This window comes from Balaenoptera borealis (assembly GCF_965194805.1).
Source record: "Balaenoptera borealis genome assembly, chromosome: X".
In the NCBI taxonomy this organism is placed as follows: domain Eukaryota; kingdom Metazoa; phylum Chordata; class Mammalia; order Artiodactyla; family Balaenopteridae; genus Balaenoptera; species Balaenoptera borealis.
In genome coordinates, this window is record NC_138881.1 from 100,811,382 (window position 1) to 100,835,510 (window position 24,129).

General features: G+C 44.1%; 1 protein-coding gene across 7 annotated transcripts; it reads left to right on the forward strand.

Annotated features, from left to right (window-relative positions):
- The first annotated feature begins 431 nt into the window (after positions 1-431).
- On the forward strand, positions 432-18,646 carry ATP1B4 (ATPase Na+/K+ transporting family member beta 4). 7 transcript variants are annotated; one of them, XM_082377420.1, is made up of 9 exons: positions 439-744; positions 1,195-1,354; positions 4,598-4,862; positions 8,897-9,025; positions 9,286-9,390; positions 12,271-12,467; positions 13,121-13,177; positions 15,676-15,771; positions 16,505-18,646. In XM_082377420.1, exons 3-9 carry the CDS (start codon positions 4,670-4,672, stop codon positions 16,664-16,666), a joined length of 939 nt encoding a protein of 312 aa, XP_082233546.1. In that variant the 5' UTR covers positions 439-744; positions 1,195-1,354; positions 4,598-4,669; the 3' UTR covers positions 16,667-18,646. The 7 variants fall into 7 exon arrangements, with proteins under 7 accessions (XP_082233548.1, XP_082233544.1, XP_082233546.1 ...); XM_082377419.1 differs by having other exon boundaries at positions 1,198-1,354; XM_082377421.1 differs by lacking the exon at positions 1,195-1,354 and adding an exon at positions 3,785-4,464.
- The last annotated feature ends 5,483 nt before the right edge of the window (positions 18,647-24,129 follow it).

The following is a 24,129-nucleotide window of genomic DNA, read 5'->3' on the forward strand; positions in this document are numbered from 1 at the left end:
AAAAAGGCTTCTTATGTCCAAGATCCTCTTTGGGCAGGGAGGGGCAAAGCAGGAGCCTGGCCTCTAAAATCAGAACGCATAATCCACCTTTAAGGGGCTGGTGGATTGACACAAATAAGGAATATCGTAGGTGGCTTGGTGCGTGTGTGTGGGGAGGTGGGGAGAGCAAAGGGAATCTTTCCTGACACCCTAGATCCTTTTGCATGAGATCAGCCTTATGAAAAAAGAAAGTTATTCTTGGCCAACTCCCCTCACCCCCAACTCCCACCCACGCCCCACCCCCTGCACACACTGATATCCAACTCTCAGTTGAGAAGAACACAACTTAAGATTTCCATTGGGCCCATAGTAGCTCAGGCGCTAGAGAAGAGCAGGGAGTGGGAAGAGACACGAAGTTCGGGGTGGGGGGGGTGAGTCGCTCATCCTCGTGACCCAGAATATCTCCCCCTCCCTGTAATGATGAGCTTGCTTTTCCATAAGGGCTTTCCTTTGATTCAGGGAAGGGGCCAACCAATGAGAGCGGGGCATGTTAGATTATTTTGGGGAAGGGCTCATGCCAGGAGGGTTCACTTTTACTAGGCGCCAAGTATCCCCAGCAACCAGTGTCTCCTGTACCAGCAGAAGCTCCAGAGCTCTCAGCCACTTGCCTGCCTCTGCCGCGTCTTTGCCCACTGAACAGCCATGAGAAGGCAGCTCCGGTCCAGAAGGGCTCCGGCCTTTCCTTACGGTTATCGCTACAGACTTGTGAGTCCCAGGGAGCAGAATATTTTGCTGTCCCTTCTTAGTGGGGTGGGTTGGGGGTTGTATAGGTCATGGCTTAGGGCTGCTTCTCCTTAAGATGGGCAGGAACAGTGAAGTTTAAGGAAGCCCATTGTTTCAAGCTCGAGCAGTGACTCCCAGTACCCCACTGCACCCTAAATTGCTGGATTGAAAGAGGAAGCCCCTCTTCCTGTGCAACAAACATAAGGGAAGGGGAAGATGCCAGAGAATAAGGGGGCTTCTAAAATTTTTTCGTGGGAGTCTAGAATTTGAACAGACCTTTTGGAGTCTGGGCATAGAGGTTTCATTCCGATAGCAAGAAATTTAGCCAAGAAAGAAGGGAAGGGGAAGAGGAAATGAAAGGCGCTGCCTACCCAGCTGTCTCAGTCGCTTTGGGTGGTAGCTTCTTAGGAACCCAGCTGCTCTTTTCTAAAGCAGAAATTCCAAACGATGGCTAAAAGCATGGAATCCTAGATAGAAGTTGGGAGCAGTCCTAGACATCACCTCTCCAGAACCCCTCATTATGTAAAGGAGGCTGCTGGGGCTCAGAGCACAGGAGTGACTTGCAAGTTACTGGAAGAGCCAAAGTGAGAATGTAAGTTTCCTGACTTCTGATGTTGTGCTCTTTCCATCATATTTGCAGCATGCCACTCCCTAGCCCACTGCCTCCCTGCCTGCCACCCCGCCCTGCCCAACACTCACGCACCCCACCTTCAATGTCACCATTTATCTCCAGGGTGCATTAGAAATTTTTTTGAACCCAAAGTTTCTTTGCGTTTACTTTGCTAGAAATCATGAATATATGCCGCATGCAGTAGTTTTTTTTGCGGGGACGTATATTCTGAAATCTCCCCCAGAGAGGGTTGTGATCTGGGCCCCAGGAAGAAACAAAGCTTAATCCATTTTTCTTGGGGAATGTCCACTTATATTACCAGGGAGCTAAGTGGAGACTGTCGACAGCCAGCAGAGGAAGACACGAATTCTTCCAACCCCGTATCAACCTGCGGAGGGCTTCTCGTAACTTTCCAGCCACAGTTTGTAGAATCTCTCTTTTGACATCCCCAAAGTCCCTTCCAGGTCTCAGAGCAGTCACGGTCTGTAGGGCATACATAACTATTCCTTACTTGGCATCTTCTCGCTATAATGCTGCTAAAGCGTTGTGTATAATTTCAATTATCTGTCAACTGGTTTGGATTTTAAATGCATCAGGGGATCTTGCTCTTTATAGGGGCTACTTGATCAAAGTTAAAAAGAAATTATTTGATGCAGTGAATAATCGGGTGCTAATGTCTCTTTGACAATTAACCAACTGTTCGAATGTTTACAGGGTGTTAATGCAGGGCACGAATTTATCTTTCGGGTCATACTGTTTGTTTATACATTTGTTTATATGTTTATATATTTAGAGTGCTCAAAATGGAGCCACCTTCTGCCCTTCAGACTCTTTCCTTTTAGGGCAACACGATGGCCCCAGCACACTCACACACACTATCACATGAGGGCAGTGCCACTTTAGGAAACTGACAAAAACAGACCCTCTCATTACCAAAGGATTCCCTACTGGATTCCGTTAAATAGTTAGTTGCACAAAAGTGCCTCTCTTGTACAACGTGAGGTTCTCCTATACCTGGAAGCAGGGGAGAGGGGAAAAGGTATTTGCGGTTCCTGAAGCTCAGGCAGTGTGAGAGCCGTGGGGGAATTAGCTCTGAGAAGGTTAATTCTTCCCGGGAGGGTAAAGCTTTAATGACAAGCCATCTTTAATGGGATTATCGTGAGAGCTCATATCTACAAATAAGATCAGGCTGAGGCCAAAGCCAGCTGCCTCCTCGGCGGAGGGCAGGCAAAGAGGCAACAAGGAGAGAAAAGGAAGTTTTCCAGAAAATATAAAGGGAATATAAATGTCTCCACGTTGAAATGTTACACTTCAAATTCTCTGAGATTCTCAGTTGCATTAGATTCTCTGGGGGCCATGATGACGACCCACTACAGTCCAAATGAGTGCTGAGGCTAGAGCAGCAAGCTCTGTGAGAGCATTCCCCCAGAGCTCTGGTTCAGGAGTTTTCAGTCGGGCAGTCATCACTGACGTTTGTTCAGTACCCGCTGGTTACCTAGCTGCGGGCTCCACACTGTGGAGAGCCATCAAGGAGTTAGAAAATATGGACCCTGCCCCCGGGTGCTCAGAATGTCATTCTGGAGGTCAAATGGGTACATATGTTCACACACAAGGGAAAGAGATTTAAGAACATTTATTAATCCATTCAGGTTTATTTTCCTAAGCCTTACTCTGTGAGTCCTTGTCAGTTAGAAATCTCTGATTATAAGCACCTTCAGTGTCTTGGGAACACAGACTCTACCACATCGTCGTGCTCCATAAACCACCTCTGCTAAACCGCCTAGTGTGAGAAGCATCATTGTCCAGGGTACCAGGAAGCGTGGTTCTGAGACTGTCAGCTCTATCATGACCTTGCTGAGTGATTTCGGCTAGATCCTGTCCCCTCTCTGGGCCTCACATGGAGAAGTGAATCTTCAAGGTCCCTGTCAGCGCTGATATGGCGCGTGACATAAAGCTGTACATTTGAACAAACTAGAGAGCAATTCAAGAGTGCTTATAATCAAGAGCTAGATAGCGCCGGGCAGACTGAATGCTGAGAGTATAGCCTTGTCACGCTGTATCACTTTTACTGATTCTGAACAATCCAGTTTTCTGACCCTCCCCCCCGGCCATGGCAGCCCTTTTAGCTGAGTGTCCTCTAAATGGCCTTTGAGGAATCAGGCAGGGAGGGGGCAGCACAGAGCCCCTGGCCTCTATCATTTGACACATCCAACCCCAACAGGTGCACAGGCCCCGCCACTCTTCAGATTTGGACAGGGGAGAGAAGGGACGGTGGCCTCAGACCCACAAAGAGCAAAGATCCAACCCTCCAGCCCGTGGCTGGGAGGCATTGGAAATACCATTTGGTGAAGTCTGGGTTTTTCTTTTTTGTTGTTGTTGTTTTTTGTTTGTTTGTTTGTTTAATTTTCTTAGAGCCACTCGGAGAAGATTACAGTTTCAGATCTCAAGTAATGGCTGCAATCAGTCAATCAACAAATATGTGCTGAGCATTTACTACGTGCCCAGATTTCTGCCTAGGGTATGGGGTTGGTGGGGGGGAAGATGAAGGAAGTATCAGTTGCCGTGCCAGCCCTCAGGTGGTCTGTCCAACCTGCTTAAGGCAGGAGGAGGTTCCATTGTGGGCAACAGTCAGAGAAGCAGCAAGTAACGCCCCCATCTCTTGTTTCTGTTGGGAAGGCAGTCTAAGTTTTGAGGAGGGGTCCAGCAGCTGGCCTCTCCTCCTGATGTCTGTCCCAGGCTATTTTTAGACACAACTTAGGATGGTGAGGTTGAGCAGCTGAAAGTGTACAGGGTGTTAGGACAAAGCTGGCTTAGACTGAGAATTTGCCATCACGGACACAAGTGTCTAAAACTACTCCATCCTCCAGTGTTGAGCTCAGCTCTGCCCTGACAGGCCAGACAAAGTTAAGCGGGAAGCCAAGGCCCCAGGACAGAGTAATGACATGAGCAGTCCTAGGGGAAGAGCCCAAATGCCTGAAGCCGAGAATAAAACTTGCACCTCTATGGAAAGAATATTGGGTCAAAATGGGTCATAGAAAGGATATTTCCTGCAAAAGAACAGAGAGAAAGAAATCTGCCTCTTGTAACAACAGGTATGTGTATGGGTAAGTGGACATCTGAAGCATCTCCAAATATTGAGTCGTTTTCCATTCATTTTGGCTGGTGGGATGTGCCATTGGAAATTTTCTTCTCCAAAAAGGGGATTGTGTTTTGTCACTGTTTCAGGATGATCAGGATGAAGTGAACCAGAACTACTTAGCAGATGAAGAGGAAGAAGCAGAAGAAGAGGCTCGGGTGATGGTGGTACCTGATTTGGAGGAGGAGGAGGAGGAGGAAGAAGAGGAGGAGAAAGAAGAAGAGGAAAAGGAGGAGGAAGAGAGTCAGACTCAGGAAACAGGCAGTGCCTGGTGGCGGAAATGGCAGATCGTGAACGAATACCTGTGGGATCCGGAGAAAAGGATGTCTCTGGCCCGAACAGGTCAGAGTTGGAGTAAGTCCCAGTTGTCCCAATGCCCCAGTCGGGTGTCCTTTGCTTTTGGCTTGGTGTCCAGGACTCCTTTACCATACGTTGGATGGGCTTGTCTGCAAAGTTCTCTAGCACTTCATGTAACAGGATCACTGCCTAGGGAAATAATGGGCAGATCTCATCAGAACAAACTCCCAAGTGGGTGAACGAACTTGATTGTATAGCTGAAATACACTGGGCTCAATAGCATTTGCAGTGCAGAGAGACAGTAAGAATGAGTTGAAAAAGTGCAGATTTCTTTGAAGCCCCAGCCCTGTCACTTTCTATCTGTAACTTTGGGCTCATCGTTTATCTTCTCTGAGCCTCAGTTTCCTCACCTGCTAAATGAAGGAAACAGTATCTGCCTTACCTCTCTCACAGGATCAGCCTGAGGCTCCAATAAGATGTTAAAATTGTAAAGTACAAAGTACTATGCAGAAGACTATTCCTAGGATACGAGACCCAGGTCCCTGCTAACCTGACCAAGGGTTTGTACAGCCTCGTCATTTCACCTCGTAATATCAGTGAAGGAGAGCCATGGCTGCCCCTGGCCCCAGCTTGCAGGTGCTTTGTGATCGATCCCATGGTGTATAGAGAGAAATGGGTTAAAGGGATCATTTCTAGCAATTTAAGGCTGAGTCCCCATATTGCTTGATCAATGGCAGAATTGCGGTCCCCAGCATTTCCTCTTTGTACCACATGCTGCCACCACCTTTACTTCACAGCTTCCCCAGCACTCCTCTCCCAGGGTCCTACTCACCTCTTGAACTATTAATGTTGATCCTTCTCAGGAGATTTAGCTTGTGGTAAAATTCACACTCGCCATAGTCTCTGAACATCCCAGGAAAAGAGCAGCTGCTGGTTTGAATTCAGTTAACCCACAGAAGAAAAAAAATAGATAACTCTATGGATAAAATAAGAGTCTCCCAGTGCCAAGGGTCTAGGTTGCTAAAGTCGATGGTCATGCCTTCTAAAGGCCCCTTTGGCTGAGAATTCTCTCCTTTGTAGTTTATGTTTCTAATTCAGCTCAGTCAGGGTGAAACAGCCAGCCCTGCTGCCTGGAATTAGCAAAAGCAGGTGTGGGGCTCTGAACAACACCCACCTCCCTTCACCCCTCTTCAGTTCCCAGCCCCACCCCTGCCCATCCCTCGAACTCTCAACTGGAACAAATGTACCATTCAAGGAACATTCCGACGTTCTGGAAGCTGCAGACAAATGCTGGACACTCACTGGGGCTCCAAAAGGGGGCACAGCTGTTTCTCCCTTGCCTAAAGAGGACTGGAAAAACAGGCCTTGTGAAATGCAAGTGTGATTCTGGGAGAGGGAGCCCTACGTTAACCCTTAAACAGCCAGCCATTGGAACTTAACCAGATGAGCTGATCCCAACTGCGCCTGTGGAGAACAATCCATAGGCCAACAAGTGGGGATGAGGGAGGAAGGTTCAAGTGCCCAGGGAAGATATGGCAGTGGGGACACTGCACGGTAGGCCATATCCAGGCCTTGGGGTAGCGGGTCTAAGGAAAGCCCGGGCTACCCCTGGGCAAAGGGCAAATAGTGATGTTAATGCCTAGGCTGCCACATGCCTTGCTGCCCTCCTGCTTGAGAAGTAGGTGCCACTTAAGCACTTACTAACACTGTCCCAGCCTGGACATCAAAATGACCAACATATTCACCCAGCCTATTATTATATTCTGGGCTTTTCCTCTGATAGCTGGGCAACTTCTATTCTTAGGAGCTTTATGTTATTTTATTGGGTACTGACAAGAACTGTATGAGGTAGTAATATTATTATCCCCATTTTACAGATGCAGAAACTGAGGCTTAGAGAGGGTAAGTAACTTATCTAAAGTCACACAGTTAATAAAGTGGCAGTACTGGGATTCAAACCCAGGCTGGATGAACACTGGAGTTCATTCTCTTGCCAGAACATCATGCTGTCTTCATGAACTCTAGCAATGAGCAAGGCCCTGATGGATAGGGCCTCAGGACCTGATGGGGTGTTTCAGTGGAAGGACTGAAGAGTTGGGATCGTGGGTACCTAGTCTATTCAAGATATAATGGTCTATCCAAGCTTGGGTGGGGCATTCAGGAGAAAACTCTGGATTACCTAGAGGAGCAGCCCAAGTAAAACTTGGACATTTGGAGCAGAAAGGGTTGGAGGGATCAATGGGTTCAGGTGGGTACGGTGCTTGGTTTTGCCGGGGGCAGGGGGTGGTGTAGCTGAGACAGTTAGCCTATCACAGACTCCAGGGCACAGACTCCTGGGCAAAGCTGAGGGGACTCCTTGCTAGTGCCGTTCTCCCATCTACAGCTTCCTGGCCACACATCCTGGGCAAGAAGGAAGATATCTCCAGGGGAATGTACCTGTATTCTATTGCTTTCCTCTCATCCATGAAACTGAGCCTTCTGGTCCCCCAGGATGGCTCCAGCTGTTGATCGGTTCCCAGGATGGGGATGGGGGTAGAGGGATGGAGGAGGAGTCACAGGGCACATCCCATCAGGACAGCAGGCGGGCAGCAGCCAAGTATCACAGGCACACGAGGTGCTGCTGTTTCTTCTCCAGGGACTCCAACTGAATCAATGTGTTCATATTCCAGCTCTGCTTTAGTTCATCTTATAAAACATAAAGGTTCACTTCTAGTTAGATTACTAAGAATTTTTTTCTCCTTTTCCCTACTCCTTTTTTTCTTTTTCTTTTTTTGGTTCATTTTATTTGGTTCATGGTTCAACTTAAAAATTAATATTTGGATTTGGTTTGGGGTACAGCAAAGTTTTGTGGTTTGTTCCGGTTTCTGGTTCATGATTCAGTTCAAATCTGTAGCTCCGACATCATGTCACTGCTGTGAGCGGAGCTAGATATTATTTTCTGAGAGAGCCCCAAAGAGGACTTGAAAGAGCTTCTCAGCAGCAATCTCATGCTCATTCACTCATTCTGTGCTGCCTAATCCTGGGGCAAACCTAGTGCTAATCCAGCCCACAGAGGAAGAATTCACACAACTGTGCTTCTGGTCCTATGGCAAGAATAATATTAATAATAACAATGAAGAAAACTGCCACTTACAGAGCACTTAGTATATGCCAGGCTCTCTGCTATGCTATTTATATGCATTATTCAATGTTAAGAAGTAAGTACTATTATTATCCTCATTTTACAGATGAGGAAATTGAGGCCCAGAGAGGTAAATAGCATGTCTAAGATTAAACAGTTAGGAAGTGGTAGAGTCAGGACAGGATGTAAGGAAAGGCTGAATTTCAAATATTGTTAGGGATATTGATCAGAATATGAGGTAAGTGCTGAACTTATCCCCATTTTACCTGCGAGGAATCGGGGGTGCCAGGAGGTTCTATAACTTATAGCTCACAGGTTGAGCTCACAGGTAGCAGGTGTCAGTAATTAAGTACAGTTTGCCCCTCTTCCCTTCCCCATCCTGCGTTAGTGTTCTTTTTGGAAAGCAGAGTCACTTAGAGTTTTGCCAAAGATGAAGAAGATTTGAAATACGTAAAGTGAAACCTCACTTTGCCTTCATTAGAGGCACATCCAGTGGAAACGAATCAAAGGTTTGAATTATAGGCTATGTGAAAAGAAATGCTGTTTTCATCACTTGCAAATACATATAATCACTGGAACCAAGCTGCTAGGACTCTTTAGGGCACCTACTTTAATGAATAGCGAAGAATGATTTGTACTTAGGACATCAACCATTGCCCAGAGGACTCCCAAGCAATTTGCCCTCTGCAGTACTTTAAACTCCACTCCCCTGTAATCTTGTTCACGGTCATCATTTGCTCAGCAAGCCCTTCCATCGGAGATGCTGTAAAGGTAAACTGCAATCAGACCTCTGACGCAATTCTCACCAATTTCAAATTGGTGAAATCTGAATAAGCAAGGACATACTGAATCTGGGGAATTTTAAAAAAGCCATGTCACGTGTTTGGGTTGGTTCTGGTTCATGAGTTCAAATGCAGAGGCAGGGCTTGTTGGCCAGCACTGACCACCCTCATCTGTGATTGTTCTGCAGGCCTGATCTTAGTCATTTACTTCTTCTTCTATGCTTCCCTGGCCGCTGTGATCACCCTCTGCATGTACACGCTATTTCTGACCATCAGTCCTTACATGCCGACCTTCACTGAGAGGGTGAAGCCTCCTGGTGAGTGCCCAAATACCCTGTGCTGTCAGAACTTGCTGGACAGAAATCTGCTTGCACAGCATGTTCAGCTTCAATTAACTTTGGCTCTTCCCGGTAATGACTTAGGGATTCAATTATTAAGAGTAAAAGTAAAATGGTACTTGGCAAATTATGGTCCTTTTCATTTTGATTGCCTGGGGGGAAATGGTTTCATGGGAATCGATACAAAAAAATTATCCCAAGAATGGGTTAATATATCCAAGACCTGTTTTCATTGCCAGGAGTTATGATCAGACCCTTCGCCCATAGCCTTAACTTCAACTTCAACGTTTCTGAACCTGACACTTGGCAGCATTATGTGATTAGTCTAAATGGCTTTCTCCAGGGTAAGTTCCTCTGAATGGTGAGAATCTCTTTGGAAAGGTGATGGGTGGGAACTCAAAATTCAAAATCCACTTGGCTCAGAAACCCCAGTCTTACTAGCACTGCCCATTCTGGTTTTTCCTTACCACGCATCCCCCTCAGCACCTGCAGACACAATCAAAACTGCTGTGGTTTGTGATTGTATGTTGCCTTGAGAGCATATAAGCCAGTAAGATGATAAGTTCATTGGGGCAGAGAACTTGTTTTCTCTTCCTGAACACCCTATAGCACCTAGTTATGTCCCGGGCACATCCAGATGGCTCAATAATGATCAATTATAAAAGATAATTCGAGGGGGAGGTAGTGGTGAGAAAAGAAGAGTGTTCTCCAGAACAGGAAGATTCTTGCCTCCTATGTTTTCTCAAGGTAAGAGAATTCATTTCTTGGAGATGATCCATCGTAAAGGAGGAGAACAAGGGTCTTCATTTAAATAGCAGTCCAAAAGGGAGTTAGAGGAAGAATCTCTGGGTGGCACTCACTCCAACATTTTGACAGCAAGTGTTTTCTATAGCGTCATCAGATACATTTTCAGGGGCGAATGAATGGCTTTCTGAGAAGCCCTTACACAGGGCGAAAACTGAGGTAGCAGCTTGGTTAAGGTTAAACACAGAGCACACAGTCTCTGTATTTATCCAGCTATCAAAGAGTAGCCCCCATGGGTTTACTGCAGCTATTATTTGTGGAAAAAAGCCAGGTTTGGTTTTCCTGGCCTGGCTGAAGTGGGGTGATGGGGGTGCCCAACAGAATGTGCACTGAATTAAGAGGATTCTCTTATGTGATAGGACGTGTTATTTAAATGTGTAAATGTTGTCACTGAACTTTAACCCTGCATAGTAGAGTCTATCGTCCCCATTGGGGGAACTGAGGCTCAGAAGGAGAAGAAATGTGATCAAAGTCTCCCAGTAGCAGTAGTGTTTAATTTAAACCCTTGTTTGTGTTCTCGACACCCTTGCTACTCAAAGTGTGACCCAGGGACCAGCAGCATCAGCATCACTTGGGAGTTGGTTGGAAAGGCAGAATCTCAGGCTCCACCCAGACCTGCTGAATGGGGATCCGCAGGTGATCTGTATGTCCATTAAAGCTCGAGAAGTTCTGCTTTTCATAATTCTTTGCTGCTGCCATATGACCAGGAGCTAGAAACTCAGCTTTGTATTGGTAATGCTCAGTGTCATCTTCATTAAGTCTGAGGTTCAGATTCCTCACCTGTAAAATTAGAGGGGCTGGGTTCTTTTTGAATCCATGAAGTTCCACTTTCGGCTCCCAAAAACGTTTTGGGCATCATAGCCAGCACAATATCTTCTTTTCTTTCAAAATGTTTGTGAGCTATTGCAAATGTACTGCCAGAATCTCTGCTGAGGAAATTCCTCTGAGAAGGTAGTAGATTCAGAAATATCAATGCTGACCTGATGACACAGGTGGGGAACATTAGGAAAAGCGTTGGGTTTTTTAGTTCCTAAGTGTAGATAATATGCCCTGTTAAAAAGGAACACATCTCTGAAATAGACATCCCAGAGTATCAATTTCATTCCCATGAGGACAGGGATTTTGCAATAAGGGTCATGTCCATGTCACAGTATTTTTAATGGAACTACCTCAAGAGAAACAAGGAGCACATGATTAGAGCTTCTATTTAGAAAGTTGTTATTTGAACATCCTTTACTCTAAAAAAGAGAGAGAGAGAGAGATTAAAACAAAACCTTGAATTGAATGTAGCTTTGTCAAAGGAAAAATAAAGGCTTAGCCATAATTAGAATAGATTTAAAATTCCCAGTTGCTTCTAATATCAAACTCAAGTCACAATCTGTTTAGATGAGGATCCAGCAATACGTTTGGAGTTTTAACGCTGGTGGATCGTAGGTGCACAATCTCCTCTAAAAAACTGAGCTACTTGGAACATGAATGCATGGGGGCTGGATCTAACAGGACTAACTGGATTCCATCATTTAGAACCAAACTGGAAATAATGCAGTAATTTCTAAAGTCCAGTTCTCTGGCATCTAGTAGCCCAAAGAGTCAGCTCACAGATAGCCCTTTTCAGCTCTCTCCCTGATATATGTACCTTGGGCACATGTTAAATTCCATCCAGTGTAAAGGGACACTAACTCTGAGTGCCTCAGGTCTCAGTAGACAAGACCTCACCCCCTCACCCTCTCAGTGGAGACCGCTTTGGTTGTCATTGTGTTCTGTCTTTCAACCTAAGCTTCTATTTTGCAGTGCTAGCTTCCCTCTGTAAAGAATGAGGAGCTGGTTATCTCCTCCTCTTCGTCCTCCCCCTTCCTCTGTCCCACAGCACACACTTTTCACTGTCTTGCATCCAGTGCCTCTCATTGACCTCAAAGAGAGATGTTTCCTAGGCCGAACTTAAAGAGATTTAACTCAGGGGCTTTGCCTCCTTATATATGCCATGCCTTGATATGATTCAATCCTTCTTCCAAAATCCATCTACTACGTTGCCTATTCCTCTCCCAGAGGTAGAAAAGGCAGCCCTCCAAGTTTACAATTTACCGTATCGGAAAGGAAATAATGAAAAATAGAGAAAAGTTATAAAGCGATCAACATACAATCCAGAGACAGATATCGAAGAAGTTCAAGGGAATGAAAAGCAAGGGGACAGGTAATCAAAGTGGGCTGAGGGGACCAGCCCAGAAGGCTTCTTGGAGGGATGTTGCTGATGAAGGGCCTTGGGCACCTGATGCCAGGTCACAGGCCCTAGGACAAACTGAGTGGGCTTTCAGAGGAACACAAGCAAGCTGGAGAAAGGAAACTAGGGAAGAGAACTACTGAAAACATGGCCTTCCTCTGTAGTACCTATCTAACATGACCCTTTGCCACCCACACTTTAGGTTATAATGACAGTCTTCAAGAGGAAATGAATGTAGATTGCCCCCCGGGCCAATACTTCATCCAAGATGGTAATGAGGATGAGGACAAGAAGGCCTGCCAATTTAAGCGCTCCTTCCTGAAGAACTGCTCTGGCCTGGAGGACCCTACTTTTGGCTACTCTACTGGACAGCCCTGCATCCTTCTAAAGATGAACCGGGTATATTGGCCCTTGTCACTCTGGCTATGATAAGCGGATGAGTTGGGTAGGAGGGCTCTGGCCACTCCATTTCTCTTGGGCTCTGTCTTCATACACTGTAAGTTTGGCCATTTTTTACCAAGAGCATCACTAATACAAACAACCAGACAAACCTACCAAGCAATAATTCCTTTTCTCCCTGAACACGTTCTATTTTGATTCTTCTCCAGCACCCCTAAACCTTTGATGCTTTGTCAGGAATGAGATCTTGAGCTGTTTGGAACAGGGGACTGACATGGGGGTGGCATGGGGGACAATTCTTATATCACAAGAAATGCATTTTCCTTCTCTCCTGCCATGCCTCAGGTGTGGCTGAGCCTTACCAGGCACACTCCTCTTGAGCCAGTACGTTCTTTACATTTTCAGGGTAATCCTGCTGCAGTTACCATTGTATGAATATCAGGCACAAATAAAATAAGAAGTAAGCTGAGCTGAGCAGCTCTGAAGATACTTTGCATTTTCTGCTTTCTGTAACATTTCTGAGAGGGCAAAATAGATCAAGTTTATGCCTAAAGAAAGGACAACTCAAGGGGGATTTAGAAAAGATGTATTTTTACTGTCAAATCTGTTTTGGTTTTTGTTTTTTAAAAAAAACGTTGGTTTTCTTTTGCTAGATTGTTGGCTTTCGTCCTGAGCCTGGAGACCCTGTGAAGGTTTCCTGCAAAGTTCAGGTAAAGTGCCTTTTTGAGTAAGTACTGTTAGCACATCTGTTTCATGCAAAAGGGTGGGTCATCCCTTCCAAGGGCTTTACCGTGGATGGTTGCCTAAGGGTTAGGGAAAGGGTTAATCTTTTCATAACTACACCTCCATTTATACCTTCGGGCCTCCCTGTTTCCAGAAAGCATTCCATTCATGTGTATTCGTGTGTGTAGTGTTTGTGTGTGTGTGTGTGTGCTGATTTATACCTGTGAAAGCCAAAGACTGAACCTCAGCTAACGGCCACAGCAGGAAACAACAATGTGCCAAGTCATTAACGGGAATTCTGTTTACACGTTTGCTTTTAGCTCTAATTACTTGTTTCTTTGAACTAAACAAGCAGCTTTCATTAGAGTCATTAGTTCCTGCTTTTAAAACTGATTTCCCAAAAGAAAAGCAAGGGCATGATATCACAAAAGTTAGGTAGTGTTTGTGGAAAGACAGGCTCTGATCTGTTTCTTAACTTGGGTGGAGGTCTTCAGGGGTCAATTTTCTTCTTCTTCTTTAAATCGTGTGTGTGTGTGTGTGTGTGTGTGTGTGTGTGTGTGTGTGTGTGTAGCCTCCATACTCTTTGACATATTTTACAATATAACATATATAGCAATATAAAAATAAATAAATAAATAAATAAAACTGATTTCACTTTTTGCAGCAATGACCAGTGGCACTGGGTGTTGCAATAACAAATGACTACAAGGGAAGTATAAACAGAACTCCATTAATATGCTAATTAACTGTCCTTCAAGGGACCATTAACTCCTATCTCATCTGTGCCAATTAGCTCCTTTGTAGGAAAAAGCCTACAAAGATCTTGGGTTTGCTGGGGTTTGTTTCTTAAAGCTGGCAGTAGCTCCCTCCTGTTTGGTAACATCTACTACACCCCCAGTCCTGGACAGTTGTCTTGCAAATGTGTGAAGGCTGGTAACCCCATTCTCAGTACCAGAAATGCCGCTCAAAACTCCAGTCTTGATTGTGACAGATCAGAAAGCAGCAAAAGGCAGCACTGATTCAGTCAATAGTTCACATTCAGCAAGGATTTATGGATCACTTATTAAGTACCAGGTACTTTGCTAGGTGTTGGGGGGTGCCAAGATAAATAAGATTCTGTCTCTGAAATCAGGGCCATCAAGTAATACAGGTGCTATGAAAGGTGCAGTGGGGACATTAAAGAGGGAAAGGTTAGTTCCACATGAGAGGTGGTGACACTGAAGTTGAGCTTTGAAAGGTCAGGCAGTGCTTGCTAGGTGAACAAGGTAGGAAGGACATTCATTCTGGTCACATATACGTGAGCATGTATAAACATACACACGTGTGAGGTGTGACTGCAAACCGGTGGAATTGATTCCACACACCATTCACAAAAAAATGAATTTCATTACTTTTTACAAGAATATATAAATAAACCATAAAGACGAACTCAGTCTTAAACCAGCATATTAATTAATTGGATTGAGTCCTGCTTATAGTTCCCTAGTGGAAGCCATGCATTTTTCAGCTTACATCGAACCTTGCTGAGAACTGTCCTTTAAAAAAAAAAAAGAAACACTGAGTCATTATACATTGTATGATAATCAACACTGGTCAAATCCACACCCACTTGTGGAAATCAAGCATGATGAGGTAATTATTAGAATAAATTAAGGAGAGCTCAGCTTATACTAAGAGCCATTATACTATATCGATACAAGTAATCACATGACCCGAGTGAATGATTTGCTAGTAGTGATGCACTATTTGTCCCCTAGTAACTTCTAGACCTCTGCTATTTAGGGCAAGCCTAACGCATGGGCAGAATGGGCAGTCCCCTACCTGACATGATATGATGAGGGTAGACTTGTTTATTTAATCATTTCCCCCCTTGCTTATCCTCCTGACCCCACCTCCTATAACTAAGCACCTCAGAGAATGTGGTCAGAGACATGCACTTAGGTGAGCCAACTACAGGCTGTGTCCCTATGCATCAGGTCCCTGTGCAGTGGGTCTGACCTCAACCAGAAATGAGCGTACCGTGTGCACGTTGTTGTGGAGTGGGATTCACTAGGCATGTTCCAACTTACACCTGCCTCAGCTCCAAAGTCCAAGACTGGGTACCAGGACCAGTGTGATTCTTTGGAGAGGGGCTGGCATGGTAGGCCCTCTTGCCAGAGCAACGCTGGGTACTGCAAGCCCTTTGGAGCCCTTCTGCCTGGGTCCCCTAGGAGCCAGCATAGAGCCAGACTGAGAACCTTCAGCCTCTGTGGTCTGGGCCTTCTATTCAGTGTTCTTTGCACTGAAAAGCCAAAGCACAGTCTCTCCCTCAAAACACTCCTCTGGGGATAAGTCTGGGCTGAGCTATGCCCCATTCTGCTTTCATGGTCTTCCTGAGACAGTTGTGGGTCACACAGTGATTTCACCTGGGACACAGGCCCCTTTAGCTCAGGCTCCATCTCACTGAGTGACCCGGCACCTGACATGTACTTGCTTTTACTTACAGAGAGGTGATGAAAACGACATCCGATCCATCAATTACTACCCAGAGTCGGCTTCTTTTGACCTCCGTTACTACCCTTACTATGGCAAACTGACTCACGTAAGTCTGTATTCCCTTCAGTCTTTGCTGTCAGAAAGGGCTCAGAGACGAAGGAAGGGCTGGCTGGGATCTATGAGAATTAGGGAGCAGCAGGTAGTAGCAAAGGGGTGAATAGCTGCTGGCCCAGACTAGGAGTTCCCTCTACCAATTCCTATCCCAACCGCTCCTTTCCAAATCTGAAGGAATCTCAGACATGGTCTGGCCTAACTCCTTCAGTTTACAGATGGAGAAATTAGGGTTCAGAGAGAGGAAGTGACTTGCCCAAGGTCACATAGCTAATTAGTAGCAGAGCCAGGAGCAGACAAATCACTTGCCATTGCACTAAATTATGCCCAAATAATCACTTTCCTGTTTCTCCCACTTAGAGCCTTGGGGCAGTGAAAACTTCATCTCCAGCATGGAGACTTGATAAGTACTAGTTCTGGTTTGATTCATGGTCTGATATCCAGAAAATCATATCACGCTGAGCTAGAATTGGTTTTCCCCAGAGGACAATCAGACAACTGACACTGACTTATGAGAGAAATGTGTCATTTCTCCACTGTCCCAGGGCAGAGAGAGCATGTCAGTTGCTTTAGCCATTTGTGACCTGGCATCATGGGATTTACTCAGTTCCTTTTGTGGAGGTTGTTCCATCCTCCTGCACTGATTATCCGATCACTTCCATCCTATTGCCCTCCCCTACATGCCCTCCCCCCCTCACACTTAGAATTCATTGTTCTTCCACCTACAGGTTAACTACACCTCCCCGCTGGTGGCAATGCACTTTACAGATGTAGTGAAGAACCAAGCGGTGCCTGTGCAGTGCCAACTGAAGGGCAAAGGCATCATAAATGATGTCATCAATGATCGTTTTGTGGGTAGGGTAATCTTTACTCTGAACATAGAAACCTAAGAACTTCAGGGGGCCACTCCCACCAGTTCTGTTTCTGTTTTATTTCATGTTACCCTGGTAGCACCTGAATTCTTTTTCTTCAGTTGAGACACAGCCAAGTGGACACCTGAGACAGCAGATCATCTTTCCTTGCCTTTGACATATGTTCGAAATGGCATTGTGGGAGCTATTTGATGTTTAAAGGTAGTCTCTCCTGATGACAAATAGCTTATATTAATTTCATTTTCTCCCACTTAAAACTAAAACCCATTCTTGCTGCTAGAAGTCTCATTGTAGTGTAACATAGTATCTGATAAAATTCACAATAGCCATGAAGGAGAATTTCCATAATGATTATAAATTCATCATGTTTTCTAAAAATTTGTTGTTTTTAGAGGTGAGATTCCTCCCAACCAGGCTGATAACTAACCATTTTTGTTAACCTGCCTGGCAAGGTCCTTCCCTGAGAATCACCAACCAGACCAATCCAGAATACACCTAGGGGCACCATACCTAGGGAACTCTATATCCAGGGGTGCTTGTGAAACTGGCTGCCTCACATGGGCAACTAAATACTGATTCACAGACTAGGTTATCTTCAACTGGGACAGAAGTCAGTGATAACTGGATATTGTCCTGGGATAGACCAGAACATAGACCTTCCCTATCACTTTTTTTGGGAGGTGAGGCCCACTGCAACTGGGGAGAACGCCTACCATGTGGATGTGACTGGTATTAGATTCCTTGCTTTATGGTGTAATCATCCAAAGGCAAATGTTCCTGCAGAAAGGTTTGTCTCAGCTTCAGACACAGGAAGAAAACAAGGAAGATCTCCACCAACTAATTCTTCTTGAGCTCTTTGTTTGACAGTAGTGTGATGTTCTTTGAGACCATCAGGGATAGGTGTGTTGACCGTCCCCACCCACACCTCGCTACAGCGCTGGGGATTGAAATCAGGGTCTCCCAACTGATACGTGGTAAGACAGAAAGCTCCTGCCAGGCCACCCTAAATTCAAGGCCCATTAGCCAGCTTTTCATTTGCTTAAAAAATGATATGAGGCAGATGTTTCTCCAGGTTGTGGATCAGCCAGGCTGCTTTGTCTTATCTTTGGCCATGTGACCATTCCACTGCTCCTTAACGCCTCCACCAGGGGGAGGGCTGGGACAAGGAGAAAAAGAAAGCATCAGAGAAGAGCATAGTGTCTCAGGGTCCAAAGCAGGGTTAAATGCCACCTAGAAGTATCCAGAGTCTGAATCTCCTCTACAATGTTTACCTTCTCCCAAAACAGGGAACTGACAGTCTGGTAGTGAAGACAAACAAGTAAAGAAGTAACTACAATATAGTGTGACAAGAGTTATAATACTAGTATGTGGAAATGCTATGGGAACATGAGGAAAAGTAAGCTGAGAAAGTAGCAGAGGAAATTTCACATGCAAAGTCACAATCACGAAAGACCATGGTGTGTTTGGGTAACTGTGAGCAGTTCATGTAGCTGGAGCGTACAGGGCTCAGAGCAACGGCAGGGAGCAGCAGTGGATTGGGCTAGAAATGTATACAGGTACTGAAAGAAGACTTTGAGTTTTATCGAGTAGGTGAAAAGGAGTCATTAAAGCATTTTATGCAGGGAAGCTCTGTGATCATATTTACTTTTTAGAAAGAGCACTTTGGCAGCCACAATGTGAAGGGTGGATTGGAGAGGGGCGAGACTGGGGAATGGGCAACGAGGGAGAAGAAGGAGTCAAGAATGACGCCAAGGTTTTGAGCTTGGCTACAACCAGTGGGATAGTGATATTGTTGATTAAGACTGGAAATACACGAAGTGAAGCAGGATTGGAGAGGAAGATGTTGAGATCACTTTTGGACATTTTAGGCTTTTGATTTCTATTGGTCAGACATTGATGTGGAGATGTAAATATAAGTGGGGTTGGGAAGAAGGAAATCTGAGAACAAAAGCAGCATTCGCTTAAATGAACTCTCTTAATAAAGTCTAAGCTATTTAATCATGGGAATTTGAGCCACTTATGTAAAGACACCACAGCAATCTAGTCTCTCAGGTAGTGCTTCTCTCTTGGCTTATGGCAGAAAGGACTGCTGCTGCTCTTTGGAATCTCCTTCCCAGACACCTTTCCAACTTTAATGACAGAGTAAAGGGGGGTTGACTGCTATTAACAAGTGATTAAAAGACATGCGACAGCAGATTTGTGGAAGATACAAAAAACAATGAAACTGTCTCCTCCCAACGCCTTTCCTTACCAATTCCATTTTCAAAGCTAACCTTTAAAAAGAAACAAACTTGAAGATAACAACTTTAAAGCCACCTAAAAATTACCTCAAATAACCAAACTCTCGAGATTTAGTAGTAAAAGGTAATAGAACATTAGATCTGGAAAGGATATTAGAGTGTTTAGTGAAAACAACCTGCATTGCATCTGACTCCAGGTCCAGTGCTCTTTCTACTCTGAGCTGCTGCTTACCAGGAAGTACCATCTTTTTAAAAATCAATGAATGATACCCCAAACATTTAAAAACATATGTCAAATTTGAGTTAGAATAGTTAACATTTCACAGGAATTCAACTGGTGCTATATATTATACATAATACATTATCCTGTTAAATACGTTGACTATTAAACAGACAAGGAATTATGAATCTTTTGTCATACAGTATTTCTCATTCAGTGGAATCCATCGTGTCCACAGTTTCAAAGCAGTAATGAATAGTACTAGGGCAGTTGGGGATGTCAGCTGGGACATTTAAAAATAGCTTTATTATACAGAACTGGATATTATAATATATTCACTAAAATTGGATTCTAACAATTCAATAAACTTCTAATGGATTAATTTAAATAGTCCCCCAAACTGTGCTGTACCAGGATTTGATTTGTATACCATCTGTTGCAGTGCACTTGGTTTTACTTGATTGTCAATGAGAAATACTACTTCCAAATGCCTTCATGATTTTGTCCATGCTAGACTTAGGATTTTTTACTTCTTATCCCTCTGAAATTATTATCCTGAAGTTACCTTTCTTAGGCATCTGTTTGCTGGGAATCTTCATATAGAAGACATTAATATTGTCTTGGGGAGTTGTTGACAGCAATAAATTAAAATAAAAAAGGAGTGTATGATTTCCTCTTTCTAAACTGTACCACTGATTTTCCCATAGGAATACTGGGCAGACATGTGGGTGGAAAACTCGACAACTGACAGCCTATTAGTTTAAGACATTTTTTCTTCTTCTCCCTCCCACCTTTTTTTTTTTTTTTCTGACTCTTGGGATTTGGCCACAGGAGGATGAAACTAAAAGTTGTTCCATTTCTGAGCATTTTTCCTTTTGCAGTCTTCAAGCTCCAGTTTCTCGGAAGACTACTTTGTCAAAGTAAACTTCCTTTCTTCATCAAGGTTGAGTTCCAGTATAAACTGTTCTCTTTGTGTAGGAGAAGAACACTATGAGAAACTTTGAGGTGGGGAGAAGGAAGCAAAATTCAAAGAGAAGCTGCAAGTGCTTGATGAAAGTCTAGCTAAGTGACTTCAGGGCACATTTGACCCCGAACTGTCTCCCAGAGCAAATCTCTAGTTGTAACTGCAACTAAAGACAGAAATATTTCCACTCCCTTGTTTGACTCAGAGGCTAGGCTGCAGTAGGAATCCCTTTCTTTGGAAGCTGCCCTGGGCTAAGCTCTACTAGGTTGATATAGTTTGACTTGGGGCGAGGTCTGTGATCCCAATGTATTTCCCCCATCTAGGTTCTTTGTTAGAGTCATTTTTCCTTACTGACTTCAAACATGATAAAGCAATTTAACCAAATCATACTGAAGTGTGATTTACACTGTGATTTTATCCAGGCAGAAAATAGAGTTTTGGGGGTTCGTGTGTGTGTTGAGGTGTGTGTGGGGGCCTAGGATGGATGGAGGCAAAGGGCAAGGAAAATGGAGTTGAGAGGCTGAATAGCCCTGCCTACTTCACAAAGTTCTGCAGTTGCAGGCTAGGAGGGAAGAAAAGCTGATAGAGGGATCCAAAAGGTTTAAGAAGGATGTGATAGGCTCTCAATCTGACAGCACAGTATCCAGGATATACTTCTTTGCAGGCTCCTGTATGGCCATAGCTTCAGTTAGGGTTCCAACAAGAAACAGATAGCACACTTGACAAAATGGAATAATTGGAAGAGGATTTATTTACAAAGAGATTACTTATAAATGTGTAGATGTATGGAACCACAAAGAATAGCATAATAACCCAGGCTAGTATAAGCTAAACTCTAGCCTTCCCCAGACCCTAAGGGACAACGGTAGGAAGTGGTTCCCAGAACCCGGAAGGACTGAGTTGTGCCCAGTTGACTGCTTTGAGAGGAGTGGCAACCTTGTTGGAGGACTAAGTTAGCTCTAGGTGACCTTGTAGGTGGGGAAATAGGAGAATAAATACTTTGACTTAATTTTCCTCCCTCCCTATGATGTCCTGCTGGTAATTCCCATTGCCCAAACTCAACCAAAAGTCAGAGGGCAAGGAAGCCCACCGATGTGGTCCATACAGGTCAGCCTCCCAAGGAAGAAAGCAGGGTGGAAAAGGGTAGAAAGTGCATTTGGAGGGGTGAACACGAAATACCTAGCACAGCCACCAAGATTCTGAGATTCTGAGGACAGACTCCTCAGAGCCTGATACAGTGCTGGAACCATCTACTGAACCGACTCCAGTGATTGGGGCAATTTTATCTTCATGCATACTCTGCTCCATGGCTATGGGGTCAGAGGTAGTAGACTTTCCCATTACAGAAACTCTTTTCTCTATTCTTTAATATTCATTCCCTTTTCAAATTTCCTCCTTCATACTTTCCTAATCTGGTATATCATTTAGAACTCTTTTGCTTGTAAGTGACAAAATAAACAAATGAATTTTTTAAAATCTCAAATTGACTTAAGGATAAAAAGGAATTTACTGAATCACATAACTGAAAAGTCCAGGAACCCTAAGATGTCATTAGGAACCAGTCTCTCTCCATCTCTCTATTCTGCTTTCCATCACATTGGCTTCATTCTCAGGCTCCACAAATCAAGATATGCATGATGGCTGCCAGCATTGCCAGGCCGACATCCTTAAAGGCTAATTCCCCTTTGAAAAGATAGCTTCTCTTCCCTGATAGTTCAAATAAAAATTCTGAGTCTCTCATTTGCTTGAATTGGACTCTGTGTCCATCCCTGAACCAACCTCTGTGGCCACAGGGGGAAACTTCTCTAGTTGGCCAGGCTTGAGTCACATGCCCAGCCCTGGATCGTGGGGTGATATCAATACCACTCAACCTGCCTGGAATGAAAGTCAGGGAGAGGTGATCCTCCTGAGGAAAACTGAAGTGTTGTTACCAAAGAAGGGTGTACGGATGGGAAGTGGAAGATAGAATAGATGTCCACTATATTTTGTCAGTGTCCTGTCAAATCCTACACCTACTTATGGTTGTATCTGAACTTTTAGACTAAAGTCTTTTCAAAACTTTAACATTAAGATCTCCAAAGAACAGTCCTTTCACTCTACTCTGGCATTTTGTAAACACCTTTTGCTTGGAAGAAAAGGAAGGTGGAAAGAGAGAGAAAGAAACCATCTTGATTTATTTTACTTTGTCTTTACCAAAGAGAATTCCAAAATTTAAATCTGCATTCAGAGTCTGGCTTCCATAAAACATTTTCTTCCCAGAATAGAATGATATAACCTTCATAAAACAGTTAACTTGAATCATAAAAGTATTTGACTTCCATCAGAACAAACATGTTCACAAATGAGATGCAGGAGGAGGGTCACATCCTTTCCCTCCTCTCCAGTCCTCTGGCTGATGATATCATCTTGTATATAGAAAATCCTAACCTCCTAGAGAAATGGAAATAAAAACAAAAATAAACAAATGGGACCTAATGAAACTTCAAAGCTTTTGCACAGCAAAGGAAACCGTAAACAAGACAAAGAGACAACCCTCAGAATGGGAGAAAATATTTGCAAATGAAGCAACTGACAAAGGATTAATCTCCAAAATTTACAAGCAGCTCATGCAGCTCAATATCAAAAGAACAAACAACCCAATCCAAAAATGGGCAGAAGACCTAAGTAGACATTTCTCCAAAGAAGATATACAGATTGCCAACAAACACATGAAAGAATGCTCAACATCATTAATCATTAGAGAAATGCAAGTCAAAAGTACAATGAGATATCATCTCACACCGGTCAGAATGGCCATCATCAAAAAATCTACAAACAATAATTGCTGGAGAGGGTGTGGAGAAAAGGGAACCCTCTTGCACTGTTGGTGGGAATGTTAATTGATACAGCCACTATGGAGAACAGTATGGAGCTTCCTTAAAAAACTAAAAATGGAACTACCATACGACCCAGCAATCCCACTACTGGGCATATACCGTGAGAAAACCATAATTCAAAAAGAGTCATGTACCACAATGTTCATTGCAGCTCTATTTACAATAGCCAGGACATGGAAGCAACCTAAGTGTCCATCAACAGATAAATGGATAAAGAAGATGTGGCACATATATACAATGGAATATTACTCGGCCATAAAAAGAAACGAAATTGAGTTATTTGTAGTGAGGTGGATGGACCTAGAGTCTGTCATACAGAGTGAAGTAAGTCAGAAAGAGAAAAACAAATACCATATGCTAACACATATATATGGAATCTAAAAAAAAATAAAGGTTCTGACGAACCTAGGGGCAGGACAGGAATAAAGACACAGACATAGAGAATGGACTTGAGGATATGGGGAGGGGGAAGGGTAAGCTGGGACGAAGTGAGAGAGTAGCACTGACATATATACACTACCAAATGTAAAATAGATAGCTAGTGGGAAGCTGCTGCATTGCACAGGGAGATCAGCTCGGTGCTGTGTGATCACCTAGAGGGGTGGGATAGGGAGGGTGGGAGGGAGATGCAAGAGGGAGGGGATATGGGGATATATGTATACGTATAGCTGATTCACTTTGTTATACAGCAGAAACTAACACAACATTGTAAAGCAATTATACTCCAATAAAGATGTTTTAAAAAAAAAGACTATTACAGCTAAAGAACAAGTTCACTAAGGTCTCAAGATAAAACATCAGTATAAAAAAATCAGTTGTGGGACTTCCCTGGTGGCGCAGTGGTTAAGAATCTGCCTGCCAATGCAGGGGAAACGGGTTTGATCCCTGGTCCGGGAAAATCCCACATGCCGCAGAGCAACTAAGCCCGTGTGCCACAACTACTGAGCCTGCGCTTTAGAGCCTGTGAGCCACAACTACTGAGCCCTCGTGCCACAACTACTGAAGCCCGCATGCCTAGAGCCCGTGCTCTGCAACAAGACAAGCCACCGCAACGAGAAGCCCGTGCACCACAACGAAGAGTAGCCCCCGCTAGCCGCAACTAGAGAATGCCTGTTTACAGCAACAAAGACACAATGCAGCCAAAAATAAATGAATAAATTTATTAAAAAAATAATAATAAA